Genomic DNA, 19,231 nt, shown 5'->3' with positions numbered 1-19,231 from the left:
ATTGCTAAATCTTTAGCCTGTTGAGTTTAAAGTGAGGTAAACTGCCCTTAATATCTGTGAAAACAGATCTGTGTCAAACAATGGGCTGAACTTTGAATTATGGGCTTGTTTAGACTCACACTTTAAGGTCTGAAATGCTCTCGCATGAGTAAATACATCATCAGGATGAAAAAACGCTTTAACACAAGGACCTGAGAGAGGCACTGCATCTGATCAAAAGCTTGGGGTCGGTAAGATGGAAAACTATTACAATGTAAAATATCTGTTTTCTATGTGAATACATGTGAAACTGTAATTTATTCCTGTGATCAAAGCTGAATTTTCAGCATTACTACATCACATGATCCTTCAGAAATCATTCTAATATGATGATTTGCTGCTCAAGAAACATTTATGATTATTATCAATGTTGAAAACAGTTGTGCTGCTTCAGAATTGTGTGTAAACCATCATACATTTTATTTTTCAGGATTCTTTGATGAATAGAATTTTATTTTATTTTTTTAAATAGCATTTATTTGAAATAGAAATATTTTGCATTATATAGATCTTTACAGTCACTTTTGATCAATTTAACATCCTTGCTGAACAAAAGTATTAATTTCTTTATTAAAAAAAACAAAAAGTAAACATACTGACCCCAAACTTTTGATTTGTAGTGTACTGTAAGTCATTTATCACTCAGGTAGCTGATATTTAGACATTATAAGATCACCATTACTGGCTACACGTTTTTGGTTTTCAAACACTATTAATGAACTTCAATTTCATTTCAGCTTTTTGCGTCTGCAGTGAAGCCATCAACAGCTCACTGCTCATGTTCAGTCATTCAGAAGCAAACAAGTACAGTATGAGCGAGCTCAAAATCACATATTACCAGCACTACACAGAATTTATAGTTTGAAAGGTTCTGTATGACCAATCACATTACATCCAGGGCTTGTCCTGCATTGAAACCATACACAAATTAATCGCTAATGCAATTATACTTATTTTGTGTTTAATAATATAAAGGTTAAATGTGTTTTGCATCATACAACTGATGTACAATGCACAATGAGCAATATTCCACAATGCAATGTGCTCAATATTAGTGCTGTGCATTGACAAATTTCATGATTCCTTTTCATTTCGATTCATAAGCTTGTGATTCGATTCAATCCCATTTTAAGTCAATTTGATTCAATATCGATTCTTTTTGGATATGTATCAGGTACAGTACGCAACAATTTTTTTAACAACTAATTTGTATACAAACATTTAAATTGGGCACATAAGGCAGGTTTTATAATAATAATGTTATGATAATAACATTTTAATGACAATTATGTTTCTACTCCAATTATTTAAACGGTGGCTGTCATAAACACTTGTTTTCATGACAGATTTATTAAATTCAATAAAAACAGGTTGAATACAAATATAATGAAGATGTAATAAACTGCATCAAAACACTCCTCTCTAGAGATATTTTTCTAGCTGACTATCGAGTTTATAATCATTGAATGGCTTTTCTGAGATGTGACGTTATGTGGCACATTGTTCTCAAGCCGTTTAATTGACGTCTTTCCACAGTTGAAATACTGATTGATCGATTACATGTGACGTGATTCATTTCAGTAAGTTATTCAGAATCGTTCAACATTCCTTCTGATGTTCATTCATGTTTATTTGGTACTGTAACTAGTAGTAAAGAGGAAGAGATAATCAGTTCAACTGAGGCGCTACAGTGATCTGTCAGCACACATTAAAGACACAAAAACAAATTTATAATGATAAAACTGACAGAATTTGAAAGCTGAGACTTTGTTTCATATCAAATGCATCAAAGCACAAAGCTTATTGGTTGGCAGGAGCTTCAAATAATGTTTACTGAAGTTTTGTTCGTATGAGCAGGACAAAACAAACACAAGGTTACAGGAACAAACATGTCCTGAATGTCCTGAAAATCCCAATCGCATTCCTGGTTGGGACTATTGGAAGACTGCAGTATTAGTGACTTAAAGCAGTCACAGTGCAGAGGATCACAGAAAATCAAAAACTGAAACAACAGAATCAGTTTCACTATTCTCTATGCATCTAAGCATTAGCAGCTACAAAAGCTTTCCTATTCCATAAACACAACTTCCTGAAATCAGGGAAATCAAGCGAAACATTTAATCAGCGTTAAAGTCATCATGAACTGGAAGTTGTGCTCATCTTTTCTTCCCTATTACGTCATGTATCCGAGTGAAACGCTTCTGGAAGAACAACAAACATAGGGCGGGGCTTGATTTTGTCCATGTGGAATTGATTGGATGGTTGTGGTTTGCTATTGGTGGATCTCATGTGAGTGACAGGTTGCCCCGCCCTCATCATCACCCTCATGCTGCAAGAGGGAGGGGAAGATATTCCGATTCAAGATTACGAGACACATAATTTTAATACAATAATGATGTGCATGAATAAATCATTTAGAATAAACACTGCAATATTCCATAAAAACCAAGAATTGATTTCATGGTGACTTTAAAATACAGAGCATCATTAGAAGGTCATAAAAGAGCGTAATGCTGATGGCCTACAGCTCGTCATCCCCAACATGACAAAACAGAAGGTCTGGAAACACAAGAGCGCTTTGGGAATCAGCCGCTATGACCATAATTACCCTTCCTGACAGCCGCGCATGATGCATTAATATGCACAGTGTGTCGAACTCTACACCTTCAACTAATCTATTCATTCATTCAAAAAAAAAAAATCTACTTTTACTGTTAAATATTTTAAAAATGTTAAACTGTTTTTAAAAAGAAAATAGCTTTATCAGGATCAAATCTTCACTTGCATCACAAAAGAGAAAATAAGAAAATGAAAGCACACCACCTAACCAGCTTTCGGTTGGTTAAAGTCTTTAATCATGGACTGAACCATTTCCAAGCGTGTCACTTTCACAAACTATTAATAATAAGAAATGGCAGCAATTAACCTAATGAATGCCACCTGGCTAATGGAGCGCCGGCACGTCATATGTTCTGATAATAATGAGCATTTGCCACAGATCTGAATGTAGAGAGAGCGTCACATCCGTCAAGGCAAAAGCTCATTTCAATCCCAATGACTTTAAGGTGTTTTAGAAAACATTTAATGTCAGAATTATTATTGGCAGGAGTAAATTTAGGTTAATACACAAACAACTGAGAGTGAACTTCATGACATCTGGAAATGTATGCTCACATAAACAAATCTGCAGCAGCGGTCCGAGTGTGTAACGTCTGATAATCGCGTCTTATGAAGCTTTTCCCCCTTAAGTCAATATTTATCACTAAAGCAAAAGCGCTTGTGTTTTTGCCTCATGCTCTACATATGCAAATTGGCCTAATTACACATGCAGATAAGTGCAAAGGAACATCTGCCTCGCCTCCATCGACATGAAGAGAAACAGTCAACTATGATGAATGCGACGTATCAACACAACAGCGCAGACAGAAGCTCGAGACGCATGTGTGTATCTGTTTCTGCTCAAAGGGGAAAAATTCGTTCGAATGGTCTGAAGGTCTTGGGTGATGTGATAAACCTAAAGTTATTTTTACAATTAATGCATTATGAAGTAACAATGAAATATATTGTTTTTTTCTGCATATACTAACATTTAAAGGCACGATATGTTGTTTTTCTCCACTTATTCAAAACAAAGGCATAGCTTGATGTAGACATTAAGCACGGACTCATGGGAGTTGTCTTCTTCACCTCACAGCTGGTGGAAAAGAATCGGGATGGGACTCAGGCAGAAATCATGTTCATGGTTGAGATTATTAATGTTACTGTAGTATGAAGCAGAGCAGGGCCGAGTGATATTGAAGCTGAACGAGGCCGCTGGAGCGATTGCTAATGAGAGACGAGCGCAAAACACAGCTTGAGATCAGTGGGACTTTTATTATGCCACAATCGCCGTTTCCGCTTCTTCCGGTCAAGTGTATGTGGGGTAACACAGCTCTGTTTATCATATTAGATACATCTGAGTGTGTTGAAAATGATGTTATAACGTTACTCTGTGCGTTCACTCGGCAGCTGCTGTGAGACACTGTTACACACTGCATTAAGATAGATCGATTTTACAATATCATAATATAAACAAGAAAACAAGATTTAAACAATAAGACTAACAATGATGAGCTATATAACAATGATTAGTTTTAAGTCTATAAATGTGTCCAAACTGTTGTTCACCTGTATAATAAAACACATCATATATTAAAGTGTCTTTGGTGTTTCCATGGTTTCTACAAAATAAAACCGGAAATCGAGGGTAACGCGGGTATCATGTCACTGATAGGAGGCGCACGGGCACGGTCCGTGTCCTGGTTAAAATGGCTTATTTCTCTGGATTTAAACATTCTTGGAAACATTTGGGATAATGTAAGTACACAAGTCAACAAAATATATAACACTGTTCTAGTGGTTTTTGGATATTTTACTGCAAAAATCTTACATGTTGTGCAAGTTGCATGAATAGCCTATATCAATGATCCCTAATGAACCAATAAACCATTTCCCCTCGGTTTCACAGACAAGGCTTAAGCTAGTCCTAGACTAAAATTCATGACTGAGCTGTTTTAACTGAAAGCAACTTGTACTGACATATCTTAAAATATGTCAGCAGTGACATTGTTTTGTCTCAAGATGCACACCAGTAGAAAGAAACATTACATTTATGAAAGCTACTCAAATACCCTAATTGAACTAAGGCCTAATCCTGGCTTAGCCTAAGCCCTGTCTATGAAACCGAGCCATAGAGTTTATAAATTAGGAGTGTGCACAAATAGTCGAACATTCGAATATTCGAAAAATAAAAATACTATTCGAATTTTACTATGTTGCTTTGCTGGCTGTAAATACAGTGAATCCATGATAAATCCTAATCACTAAAACTCGCAGTTATAACTAAATGCACCAGGTGGCCCTGTGCAGCGTTTAACAAGTTTATTTCATCATAATGTTGTCGTCTGCCTCGCGAAGTTTGGAATTACGTGGATGAAAATGATCGTACACAATGGAATTACTTTTGATCAAATTAATTAATGAAACCGAGTTATCATAATATCACCACCATATTGAGAAAGCACATGAAATGAGGAAAGACTTAGAAACTTAGCTTAGCATACCGTTATGTTTTATTGTTATCTTGTTTCTGCAACGTCTGTCAGCGCGGCTCGTTTTCTCACCCGAGCATGTGGTAATATTATTGTTTTTCTCAACATGTGAAACTATATGAAAACAATAACCATATACTGACTCGATTGTATACGTTTTGTACGATAACTGGCGCTGTCTGCTTTATTAGTGTTTTTGCTTGAGCTTAAATGCTTTTGTTTGCACAAATTGTTTAATGCTTTTAACTAAAATAAAACCTTAAGATATAATGTAAGCTTGTTGTGTATATTGCCTAATCGTATGCTTGTTCAGGTTACAAACTCTTGATGAATTAAAAAAAAATAAAGTTCTTCTTGTTTAAGTTAATTTAAATAAACAAATATTCGAGTATTTGTTTTTTTTTTTTATGAGCCCAAATATTCAAATACATTATTTGGGAAAAATGCCCATCCCTATTATAAATACTGTAGAAGTAAATCCAGTCCTCCAGCGGCTCTTGAATCTGTGCACAGGACATTCACAGAGAGTCATTTACTAAATGAACACATGGATGCTCTCCAGCTGTCGGAGTGGCTTCTCAATAGTCGCCTCAAACAGAGACGCGTATAACACAATCCCAGCGCTAATTATGATCGGCCGTGAAAGGTGGCACTCTGCAGCGGTTTCTGTGACAGGACGTGTTAAAGTTATTTTGGTCTGGCCTCTACGAATCATTACTGCATTTCTCCTGAAAACTGTCAGCAAAGCCTCCTTTACCCATCATGCACTGGGCATCCGCTGCTCTAGCGAGGAAACAGATTACGCTGGCCTATGGCCTCCTGCCTGAAGCAACGCTACCGATGCTTGTACCATTCTGGGCAATTTGTTCCATTCCAGCACTGCAACTGATCCCAGTACGCAAACACACACACTTCACACTACAAACATCATCCATCGCCAAAACAATACACCATGAGGGTCATGTGATCACGTCCTGAAACTGAATACATTTTTCTGATTGGCATGATAAGAAACTTATTTTGAAAGACTTTTATCATTTTTTAAAAATATGTTTACATCAAGTTATATTAAATGAAAATGAGAAATTTTACTGTTTATGTTTTTTGTACTTGATTTTATTTCTGTTAACATTTATTTCATTTCAAGAACCAAATGTTTTTATGGTATTAGCTTTAATAGTGCATAACTATAATAATCCTGGTCACAAGTATGATTTAGTTTCTGGATACACTTAAGAAGGGCAAACAGTGTGTTTTCATGAATGATGTTCTCTGCACACACGTCAGAGCTCAAGCACAGTCTTGGCAGAGCATAACAGGACTCACCACAAGGAAGAATTTCATTCCGGTTCTAGCAAATCAAGGATGCTTTCAACATATCAGTCCTGACACCCTGAAAATGCATTCTTGCTTACAGCCTCTTCTTTCACTGGGCTGATTTCCTCTGGTCTGAGCACATAAACACTGGCAGCTCTGTGATCAGAGAGAGAAAGAGCAGTGCTCCAGTGCCACAGGCCGAGCTGACGTTACACTTTCTGTTCACACTCAAGAGATATATATATATATATATATATATAATTTATACACACATGGCAGTTTTCCCAGTGGTATTGAATATCGATATTTTTCAAGGTATCGCATCTAAATTATAAATTCCAGTATCATGACAACACTAGTACAAACTTGTCTTAAACATATCCTACATACACAGAAATAATATTCCATAACCAAAAAGTAACAGCAATAAATAACACCAGTAATAGGCTATTATTAAAGGTGCCATCGACCGTTTTTTTTAAAAGATGTAATATAAGTCTAAGGTGTCCCCTGAATGTGTCTGTGAAGTTTCAGCTCAAAATACCCCACTGATTTTTTTTTTATTAATTTTTTTAACTGCCTATTTTGGGGCATCATTAACTATGCACCGATTCAGGCTGCTTCCCCTTTAATTCCTCACGACCCCCGCCCCCGGAGGTCGCGCTTGCCTTAAACAAAGTTCACACAGCTAATATAACCCTCAAAATGGATCTTTACAAAGTGTCAGTCATGCATACTGCACGCATACATCAGATCATGTGAGTCTAGTATTTATTTGGATGTTTACATTTGATTCTGAATGAGTTTGAGGCTGTGCTCCGTGGCTAAAGCTAACATTACACACTGTTGGAGAGATTTATAAAGAATGAAGTTGTGTTTATGAATTATACAGACTGCAAGTGTTTAAAAATGAAAATAGCGACGGTTCTTGTCTCTGTGAATACAGAAAGAAACAATGGTAACTTTAACCACATTTAACAGTACATTAGCAAAATGCTAACAAAACATTTATAAAGACAATTTACAAATATCACTAAAAATATCATGATATCATGGATCATATCAGTTATTATTGCTCCATCTGCCATTTTTCGCTGTTGTTCTTGCTTGCTTACCTAGTCTGATGATTCAGCTGTGCACAGATCCAGACGTTAAAACTGGCTGCCTTTGTGTAATGCCTTGAACATGAGCTGGCATATGCAAATATTGGGGGCCTACATATTAATTATCCCGAAAATATCCATATTTAACAAGTTATAAAGTAAAATAACTAGCTTCCGCTAGACCACCTTCCATATTCAACTTTAGAAGAAAGTGTAAAACTCTCACAGTTCAAAATGATTATGCTACATCCTACACCTTCCATATTCAACTTATGGAAAAAACTTAACTGAGACATTGTCAGTTACACTTTTTTCATAAGTTGTATACAGAAGGCAGTATGGCAGAAGCTAGATATTTTACTTCATAACTTGTTAAACATGGATATTTTTCTTACACAAACGCACTTCTTCGCTTCAGAAGGACTTTATGTGGAGTATGTTTATGATCAATGGATGTAGATGGAGGGACTCAGGTACTCATGCCAAGAGTACAGTCTGATTCTGAGTTCATGAAAGTAACACAAGTGATGGTAAACCAGTCAGACTCAGCATGCCTGATAAAATGAGGCTGGTTAACGTCAGTCCCACCTGGCCATTGGATTAACAGGCATGTAATGGGAGGATAACTGGCAGATGAGCGATAAATAATCAATGAGGTGCGCTTATGGCCCGAGCCTTGCCATCACAAACACTGTGTCCGCAGCCAAGCAATCAGCATATCAATGGCACACCGGCTTCACCGTGGTTTACTGCACAGATCGCGCTAGATAAACCCCCAATAACAGAGAAATTAACAAAAGCTTGACATTTGCTCGACATCCATTATTCTGACACTTCTTCAGAATTTCAAAAGCCTGAGTGCATCCTTAATCAAAATTCATATTCCCCAAGCGAGCCACTGGCAACATATTGCAGCCCGCCTCAGCGCTGATGAAAACGACACATTAGGGCCGTTTCAGATGCATTAAGGTCCTTGGCATTGGCGATTTCGCATTCGAACACGCCCAAACGGGGAGCATCTGCCCGAGTGAGAATCTCCCGTATTCCTCTCTCCCGGCTCCGCAGACATATGCAAACTGGGTGGAATGGCATTTTAAAGAGGGCCGATCATTACACCCAAATTCATTCATGGGGTTGTACGGGGCCTGGCCGCGGCCCCTCTCAGGGGAGGAGTGCCAGCGCTCCATATGAACCGGACGAGTGCTCTTCATTTCCAATTCTAATGTTCAGAAGTCAGAGGAAAGGCCCGGCTGATGTCACAGCTCGCCAGCCACCCATCACGCCCCTCATTGTAGACGTTGGATTTGCATGCATCTCCATTGTGAGACAGGGGAGAGTGACAGCACCGTGTCCAATTGGCGTTCCCGTCAGAACAGCCAGAGCTCGGGCCGTGAGAGGCCTGGCAGACAGATGACTCCCAACATCTGTGTTACGGGAGCGTCTTCCTTCCTGTCCGGCAGACACATGACAGGAGCTCAGGAACCCACAGACACGGAGGAGACGGATATAGGCTATGCGCTTCAGAAGCATTTATATTACACTACACTACAATCAGGGATGTGAAGCCATTCTTAACCAATTAAATCACAGTTTTCTGTGATTAATCACAATTCATCACACTGTAAAAATATATTGCCATTTTGACTGTAAAAGACTGCACAATTCGAAAGTAAAAACCTGTTAATTGGTGAACATTGATTCATCATGCGATTCTCTTTACCACCAGTGTTGTGGCTTTGCCAAGTCAGCAGGAAAAGGCTGTTGGATTTAATGGTTTAAAATGTATTTTTTTCCTTCTAAATGAGTTATTCTGGCAACCACAGCTGCCAGTTTTATTTTGTAAAAACACTGCAGGTTACTCAGTTAATTGCACCTAACATTCAAATTTGTAATCATAAATATACTGACTTTTATTAGATTGCTAAAGTCAACAGATTTTATTAATAGACCTACCAATCTCTGTAAAAATAAAATAATGATGCTGCCATCTTTCTAAAGTCATTTTTACACACCTGTAAATTGGCTCCAAATCTCAGGTGAAAATAGTCATTTTGACCTCCTCTACATAATAGTGGATTACTCAGTAAATATACATTCATGACATTTAATATTTTGGCTTTCACTATTTATGTTTATCTTTTTACAGAAAAAAAAAAATAATAATAAAATCAAAAATTTGAGCCAGGGAAGTTTAGGGAATTTGGTTGATTTGACACAGAATTACCCAGTAGCGTCTCTACATTACATTCAAAACTGGAGTTTTAGGAAGAAATACAATTAGAATATAATAATAAAAATAATAATAATAGGGCTTTCAAGATACTCAATTTTTAAAAATCCTCAAATGCAATTTACCTATGTCGAGTAACCGGCAAAATACCGGAAGTGGTGCATTCTACGGACGAGAAACCATGAACCGCATAATTAGACTGTTTTATAAGGCTACACTATGTATTAAAACTTATGATTATTACAAGTTTTAATAATGAGTCGGCGTTTTGATGTAGAACCTGGAAGCACTGAACGTAAACAGCGTATGAGAATGACACGAAGAGAAGAGATTGTTGAATAAAATCGTTATTTTTGTTTTGTTTTTGCGCACAAAAAGTATTCTCGTCGCTTCATAACATTAAGGTTGATCCACTGCAGTCACATGACTGTTTTAACAATGTCTTCAGCACCTTTCTGGACCTTAAAAAAGTGTTGATTATATTGCTGTCCATGGACGAGTCATAAACCTCTCGGATTTCATCAAAAATATCTTAAATGGTTAGTGCACCCAAAAATTTAAATAATGTCATTAATTACTCACCCTCATGCCGTTACACACCCGTAAGACCCTCGTTCATCTTCAGAACACAAATTAAGATATTTTTTGTTGAAATCTGATGTCTTTGTGAGGCCTCCATAGTGAGAAATGACATTTCCTCTCTCAAGATCCATAAAGGTACTAAAAACATATTTAAATCAGTTCATGTGAGTACAGTCATTCAATATTATTATAAAGCAATGAAAATATTTTTGGTCCGCCAAAAAAACAAAATAATGACTTATTGAGTGATGGCCGATTTCAAAACACTGCTTCAGGAAGCTTTGGAGCATAAATGGATCAGTGTATCGAATCATGATTCGGATCGTGTGTCAAACTGCCAACGGCTGAATCACGTGACTTTGCCACTCCGAACAGCAGATTCGACACACTGAGTCATTATGCTCCGTTGCTTTCTGAAGCAGTGTTTTGAAATTGGCCATTGTTGTCATTATTAAATCGTTATTTTGGGGGGGTTTTTGGCGCACCAAAAATATTCTCATCACTTTATAATATTAATATTGAACCACTGTACTCACATGAACTGATTTAAATGTTTTAAGTACATTAATGGATCTTGAGAGAGGAAATGTCATTGCTCCCTATGCAGGCCTCACTGAGCCATCGGATTTCAACAAAAATATCTTAATTTGTGTTCCGAAGACAAACGAAGGTCTTATGGATGAATGAAGGCAAGTAATAAATGACAAAATTTTAATTTTTAGGTGAACTAACCCTTTAAATAGGGCACTACTTGAGGGGACAACCATTTGTAGTGATGTCTGAAACCATAGTGGATGTTATCAAGTGCACTCATCCAATCCCACAATGCACTGCAATAACAAGTGCACAACCGATGTATGCTCAACGACTAGAGAATACCCATAATGCACTGTGAAATTCGAGCACTGAACAAATTCCCACGTCTCACCAGAAGATGGCACCCATCCATCTTCTGAACAGGTGGTCACATGTGGATACAGCGTAATATCATACAGGTATAAAGTCCTAATTAAGTTATTATTCACTCACTCATTTTCATTCATTGCTTCAAATGGACTATATCAGTGGACTAATGTAGGGAATAGTGAATGAGGATGTAGGGGATGATTGAGAACACAAATAAGGATTTGATCTGCTATAAAGTGTAACAACACCAAGCTGGTTGATTTTACTTCAATTGAGAGATACTTTGCCAAAGCAATGGTGCAAAACAATGTTAGAGACCTTTTATGTTATTATAAGAAGTTTTAAAATATTTTCAGTTCATTATGAAACTGTGGCGGCACAGATTAGAGAATGGCGGGCTGCCGGAGTCTAGATAATTCATGGGAAGCACTGCATTTTATTCAAGCTTCATTCTTTTTTATCAACGCCTCAATATTGGCAAGTTACAAAAAAAAATAACATTGCCAAAGACTTTGTCTGAATGGGATTCAGAATGATGATCAAAACACAGATGGAATAGATCGAGTTTATCAACACCCTCAAAGCTTCACAGTCGTTTCCTCTTCAAGGGTTCAATATTTCATTCAGTAAAATTAGGCAATTTTGATGTATATGCTGTAGAATGTTTGATGATCACACATCATGCACATTACATGTGCATCAGCAATCTACAACATCTTCTATCGCATGTTTTTGGATCTGGAGATTCTGTACTGTTTCAGTACCCCCTACCATATAACAGTGAAAGCATGGATTGCCGAAACAATTATTCAACGACATGGAAGCATTCTGTCACAAATGATATAAAATAATGTCAATGGCGGGGAAATAAATAGTCTTAATAATTGAAGTTGTGTGTGGTTGCCAGAGTCTTTTTATGGTTCTGATTGGCTTTTAACACACTGATTTGTTTTCTAGGACTACGTTCACACTGTCAGTCCAAGTCCGATGGATGATTTGTGTATCCGATTGGAATCTGATCTAAAATTAAATTGTGTATCGCATCTGATGTGTGTGTCCCATGCCACTCTTTCATTTTTCCAGAATTTATTTATTTATTTATTTTTTATTATTAAAAATTAAATCATTAAAATGGAATCCATAAAAATTCAAATGAAAAACATAGAATTTTGTGGAAAAATAATATTCTGAATTTTAGAAAAAAATAAAACAAGAATTATTCAGGTCCCTAAAAATGTGTTTTTGTTAAATGTTTAATGAATTGTTGTTAAACTGTATAATTTTCATGATTTTAATTAATTAGACATGCTTTTTAATCACAAAAATTTTATTTAATGATAAAAATGGAGTATGGAAAAAATATAAAACAGAAAAATACTATATCCGGAAAAAAATGAATTTGGGAAAATAAAAAAACTGATGTCATAGTGGCCTATAAAGGACAGGGTGAGGTTAAACATCAGATGCAATGTTTTCAGTGCTGAGAGATGACAAAGCATGCAGATGGGACGAGCTCAGGCCCTTCCCAGCAGTCAACACAGATGAGGAACGACAGAGGACGACACTCGCCACCCCCTCCTCCACGCTAGCATTTACCAAGGCCCGTGGCTCTCAGACGGGGGGTGTATTGGCAGGCCTGAGCGCACGCTAAGAGATGATGGATGGCCTAGTCAATATGTTGTGTCTTAAGAGCCCGATTTCCTGCCAGTCCAATCACGAAGCCTCCAGAGCACCCCTCAGCTGATTGGACGAGCCGAATCATTTTGCAGGCTGTGAAAACAGTGCAGCTTAGTGGTTGTTAACCGATTGTATATGCTTCTGTTGAAGCCACTCATTCGCATTATTTCAACTTATTTTAAAATAATCATTAACATCTGTTTTGTGGTGAAACACTACATTACCCATGATGCTAGGCAGAAAATTCCACCAATCAGAGTCAAGATGAGTAAACTGTGCCAAAAAGAGCTCTTTAGCTCTGCCCACTCCCATGAATGCCCACTCAGATGATGGAATCAAGTCTCCTTACACTGTCAAAATACTTGAATCGAGAAATAACTTTCTTGAGCTTTTGATCCTGTAAGTTTCAGAACTGAAAACGTCCTTGTTATTCCAATAAAAGCTTTTATTGACTCCAGACCCAGAGAACGACTGATCCTGGAATGTGTCTATAGATGGTGAAACTCCGCCTCCACAGAAGAAATCAACGCCTACTTCATCATTGCATCATTAGCCCCGCCCACTGGTGTGTTAGTGAGATGATGAGGAGAGAAGAGCGATACAGGACTAAAATAACATTACCTTTCAAAGGATCCTAATGCAGAAATATGGTTATTTATTTTCAACAATATGAATGTCTCAGTTGAGCTTTATTTATTTGTATTTGGTACATTTCACTGTGGATTCAGAGGCTAAAATCAGGGTAGGAAAAATGCCTTTTATTTCTAAATTATGACAATTTTTGATGTATAAAGCATACTAACATTATAAGTGCACCCCAGGAAACATTATAAAACAATAAAACAACAGTTCATGACCCCTTTAAATATTTGTGTACATGTATGCATATTTTGCAATAAACGTAAAATAAATTGTTTATAGATGTAATAAACAACTTTAAATGAATAGTTTTATATTTCTACATAATTTTAATTTGATTGCCATTCACAGTGCTTCATGGGACTGTAGTACTTTCCTTCACTAAAACCATTAAGTCTTGTATTTTTCGTGTCTGAATTTCAAAAGCTTTTTTGCTTCAAATCAAAGTTTGAAATGTTGTGATTCACTTTGTAGCCACATGGTTTGGTTAATTTTTTTAAACAAAGCTTTTTTGAATGGAGAAAATCATTCCGGAACCAGCGCCGCTGAATAAGTGGGAAGCACTAATGCACTCTACTGAAATTTGGCTGTTGTTTTGGTCATGCTTCTGGTCATGGGAATAATAAGTGCAAACGTTAGTCCTGCACTGAACCTGCCTGAAAGACAAAACACACTGTGAGCGGGTGCGAACGAGGCCATATATCAGGATATTCCAGGAGGACAATGGCATATAAAGCAGCACATCTGGGGCACGAGACTAATACACACTGCATTCTATAAAGTGCTGACGCCAATAACGGCGGCGCACTGAGGGTAGACGCTGTATTCCTGCGGGACGCACGGGGCTGTACTGGAGCTGTGATTACTGCGCGATGAAAACAGGAAGCTCCTGCTTCATATGACTTTCTAAGTGACCTCTGAAGAATCATGGGCGTCTCAGGGGTCTGACGGGATTACATGTGTTACATTCAATAAAGACACGCTCTCAGTGTCACGGACACAACAGACACGGCTCTGCCATTATACACACAATCAACATATTCACCATATGAAGACTCTTCTGTTGTCAGATTATTAGATAGATAAAATACAGACATGAGGCTCAACTGTGCCAGTTTTTTTTTTTTTTTTCCCTAGAGATTTGATCTAATAAAATATCACAGTAAAGATGACATTCGAATTGTGGTCGAAAAAATAAAGCACCTAATATTAACCAGACAAATATTTAAATAAGCATGTATTAAATTCACATTGATAATAATCACCCTGTAATTAATCAAGCTCAAATTAATCCACTGGTCCAACGGCAGAAAAGTGTTACATTTTGAAATTATACATTTTTTTGCTCAAATAAGAGGTTGAAATCAGATCAGACCCCGATTTATTAAGCTGTGATAAAGCAAACCTGTTAATTTTTGTTACATTTTTATTGAATTTTGATTTTACATGTACATTAGTTTTTCTTTTTTTACTCCCACTAGATGGCACTAATCTCAGGGTTTCTGCAGGTTTCATCAAATCTAATTTAATGCTTTTTAATGCCAATTTTTAAATGTAATGCCATTATATATATATATATATATATATATATATATATATATATATATATATATATATATATATATATATATATATATATATATATATATATATATAAATGGCGATAGATGACGTAATGCGGCAATTTGTTTGCTTCTCTGCGGCTACCCTTTTTGCTCACATAATATATTTTAATACAGCCAAATTCCCAATAAAATTGTTTCATCTATATATTTTTCTGTTTTTGTTGTCAGACAATATGAAATGGTAACTGAAACGCGACCCATTAAGACTTTATACAGGGCTCGACATTAAGCCTTGTCATACACTTGTACAAGTAAAACAGTTGCTTGTCCGGAAAAAAATAGGATTTCTTTTTGTGGTGTAAATATAAATGTTAAATTTCTGAAGCAATATCCTTTCAGAATATTGTAGCTTTGAAATATTTAAATCTGCATATTTGTGATATATTTGTGACATCAGGTCCAAAGTCATCAGGGCTAAAGTGAAGAGAACAAAGACGCATTTAGGAAGTTTAATTCGTCCACATTCTTCATAACTTCCCATTCTTTTCTCCTCGTATCGCTAGTAAAGCAATAAAGACTTAGATCGCTTTTCTTGTGGCTCATCGACTGAAAAGTACAACCAAAATCTGCACAATGTGGCATCATATATTATATTCCGATTTGTGTTGCGGTAAAAACAGCAATAGGACAGTGTCAGTAGAGCAGTGAGTGCAACCATTTGACGTCATCGACATTGAATGCAAACAAAATGGCGCCCCCCATTGTCCAAATATATGTCATGGATTTTTAAAAAAACGTAAATCTTTCATGGGTTTTCTACTACATATTTCAGTAAGAGACATCATATATGTTATATTAAGCCATAAAGGAACACTCCACTTTTTTTTGAAAATAGGCTCATTTTCCAACTCCTCTAGAGTTAAACAGTTGACTTTTACCGTATTCAAATCCATTCAGCCGATCTCCGGGTCTGGCAGTACCACCTTTAGCATAGCTTAGCATAGTTCACTGAATCTGATTAGACCGTTAGCATCTCGCTCAAAAACGACCAAAGAGTTTTGATATTTTTTACTTGACTCTTCTGTAGTTACATCATGTACTAAGACTGACGGAAAATGAAAAGTTGTGATGTTCTAGGCTGATATGAGTAGGAACTATACTCTCATTCTGGCGTAATAATCAAGGAACTTTGCTGCCATATCATGAGTGCAGCAGGTGTAATGATATTACACTGCACCTGTGACCCCCTGCTTGCACAGGGAGCGTGCCTTGCAACCATGGAGACATTTATGAGAGACGCTGCGTAATATCATTGCTATTTTCAAAAAAAGTGGAGTGTTCCCTTAAATTGAAAAATAATAATTAAAAAAAAGCTAAAAAATGTTGTGTAAATATTGCATAGCATCATAAAACACCCTCAAAATTGTAAAAAATAATCAAAAAAATATTATTGAACAATAAAATATGAAGAGTTTGGTTAAAAAAAAAATTTTTTTTTGTTTCCGGCAAAATCAGTATTGTATCTGGTCGTTATTGAAAAGTCATTTATTAATTTTGCACAAAATGCGTTATTCTGTCATGTTTCCTCCCTTCCTTTCCAAAACTCAACAAATGCCAGTCTCTCTTCTCTGCAGAACGCGATATATCCGCTCAACCAATCACAGCGCACCATTCCACGCACTGTAAACAGCGCTCTGAATACACCCGGCATCCTAGTTTTCCTTATCTACTTTGTTCTTTGCGATCAACAAAAACAGAAAAATGAATAATTTTGATGGCATTGATGAACCTGTGGTGGTTTCTGCGGTGGGGAAGAAACGCAAGCCATCGAAATGTCATCATTTACGTGAGGAGATTCAGAAGATGAGGCACTCGAGTTCAACGACAGCACCAAACTTCTGTCACGCTCACCAAAACTGAATCGTGAACAGTTTTTAAAAGCCGTTTTTAATACCAATGTACTCGGCAAATGTGTTTATTTTAATCGTGCAGTGGCGCCAGATACTCTTTAATCAGTAACGACAAACAGAGACATTATTTATTTATAACATTAACAAGATGACCCGTTGAATTCATTTTGGGAGCGACGACTGAATGTATTTTTAGTCAAATGCCCGTATATAAGATTGACAAAGTTTAGACTCTGTCATATATGTGAATCAACTTACTTTGTTGTGTATTTTCAATATGAAAAATAACTTTTATATTGATGCATTAATTGCATTTTGAAAAACAAACATGTCATGGATTTATTGCATTTTGGGGGAAAAAATAATCAGTTTTTACAATAAACCTTTGAAAATCAAAATCTAGATTTGAATTTTTAATGTTTTTATAACCATAAGATTCTGTGTGAAAGTTTGAAACAGAAAATAGTGGTTTTCATCTTGCCACTTTCTTGGTAAAGAAAACTAATTTTTACTCAAATTAATCAAAATGGAGTTATAGCGTTTTGGAACCAAACTCTTCATATATTACATTGGTTTTCCTGTTACATTTCAAGGCTTCGGTCACTTTTGACTGAGAAGGAGCAAAAAGAGGACCAGAGTGATCAGCAAACTGACTGCGAGAGTAAAGCGAGCCTCTGAAGAAAGCCGGTGTGCAGCGTGTTTCTGGAGTGATGAGTGTGATGCTCTTACTGTGGAAACTGTGTCTTCAGCATCTCCATGCACTGGCGTGAGGGACGCAGCGGCTCTATGAACCTGCTGATACTTCTGTATTCTGCCCTGCACATCTTCATCTTATTCACCGGCTTATCTGGAAGAGAGACAGACACAAAACATGCATTAATGACAGACTGACTTATTTATTTACTGATATCAGCTTGTTCTTGTGTGTGTGTGTGTGTGTGTGTGTGTGTGAGAGAGAGAGAGAGAGAGAGAGAGAGAGAGAGAGAGGACTAACCCACACTTACAGTATTTAGCATGGTAAAAACCAGAGTTTGACATTGATATGTCCTTAAAATAAGCAGCTGCACGATGTTATTAAATGACAGTGACGTATAATACATGCTTTTACTGTAGTCATGGTGATTTTGTAATTATTTTAGAGAAAGTGAAAGACAGACGTTAGTTTCATTGTGTAAAGACAAGATAAAGCATCGAATGTATGTGTTTTCTATCTAAATACTACATCTGGTAACGTTACACAGATAGATATTAAATCTACACATTGAAACATGTTGTCATCTCGCGCGCTCGCTTCAGCGCTACTGTACCTGCGACAGCCGCGCTGCTGCCCGACACACAGTCCATGATTCACCCGAGAAGACAAATAAAAACACTTTCACGTGTATAAACAACACGGTTAGCACTGTAAACACTTCAGACTCTGCGGCTCACGGCGTCACTTCCTCATCAACTCCCGCGAACGTGTTCAAACGTGACATAACAGGAAACGCGCGCCTGATTGGCCGTGATGACTATTGTCGTTGAGCATAGCGGAAGCTGATTGGAGGACTGTAACGTGAGGCGAAATGAACATTACATGAAGTCAATCGTAACGGTAATTAACTTGATAATTATCGATTTCAGACCAGGATTTTGTTTCATTGCTTGTTATATTTTAAACATATAAGCGATACGTTTTACCTTAACATAAACTTTAATAATGCCACACTAATATTGCTTTAGGGAGGAAAACATTTAATATTTAATTCTATAAACTAAAAACCGACATGTTCAACATTTAATACCAAACAGTCTGATGAGGAAATAGACCTTTAAAATTTCATTTTAAACGCATGACGAAAAATATTGACATTTTCTGACAAAGTTAAGAATCGGTAAGTGTTGTTTTTGTATTTATTTTAAGGCTAACGTTACTTCATCATAAATTGCTCCAGTGGTCAGTACATTTCATTCAGTGTTTCTTTCCTCTCTCAAGATCCATTAATGTACTAAAAGCATATTTAAATCATTTCATGTGAGTACAGTGGTTCAACCTTAAAGGGTTAGTTCACCTAAAAATGAAAATAATGTCATTAATTACTCACCCTCATGTCGTTCCACACCCGTAAGACCTTCATTCATCTTCAGAATTAAGATATTTTTGTTGAAATCTGATGGCTCAGTGAGGCCTGCA

The 19,231-nt window shown here is 36.7% G+C and overlaps 1 protein-coding gene across 2 annotated transcripts in view; it reads right to left on the bottom strand.

The window, feature by feature from the left end:
- Window positions 1–18,513, bottom strand: part of cdin1 (CDAN1 interacting nuclease 1) — an 89,984-nt gene extending 71,471 nt beyond the window's left edge. For both annotated transcript variants that reach the window (XM_067367915.1, XM_067367916.1), the window contains exons 1-2: window positions 18,366–18,513; window positions 17,788–17,905 (exon numbers count right to left, since the gene is read on the bottom strand). In XM_067367915.1, the coding sequence (XP_067224016.1) occupies window positions 17,788–17,905; window positions 18,366–18,402 (155 nt within the window). In that variant the 5' untranslated portion in view covers window positions 18,403–18,513. The remainder of the gene's footprint in view (window positions 1–17,787; window positions 17,906–18,365) is intronic.
- Window positions 18,514–19,231: the final 718 nt, after the last annotated feature.

Source organism: Chanodichthys erythropterus, chromosome 18 (genome assembly GCF_024489055.1).
Source record: "Chanodichthys erythropterus isolate Z2021 chromosome 18, ASM2448905v1, whole genome shotgun sequence".
NCBI lineage: Eukaryota > Metazoa > Chordata > Actinopteri > Cypriniformes > Xenocyprididae > Chanodichthys > Chanodichthys erythropterus.
Note: the sequence above shows the minus strand (reverse complement) of the source record. Positions and strands in the feature narration are given on the sequence as shown.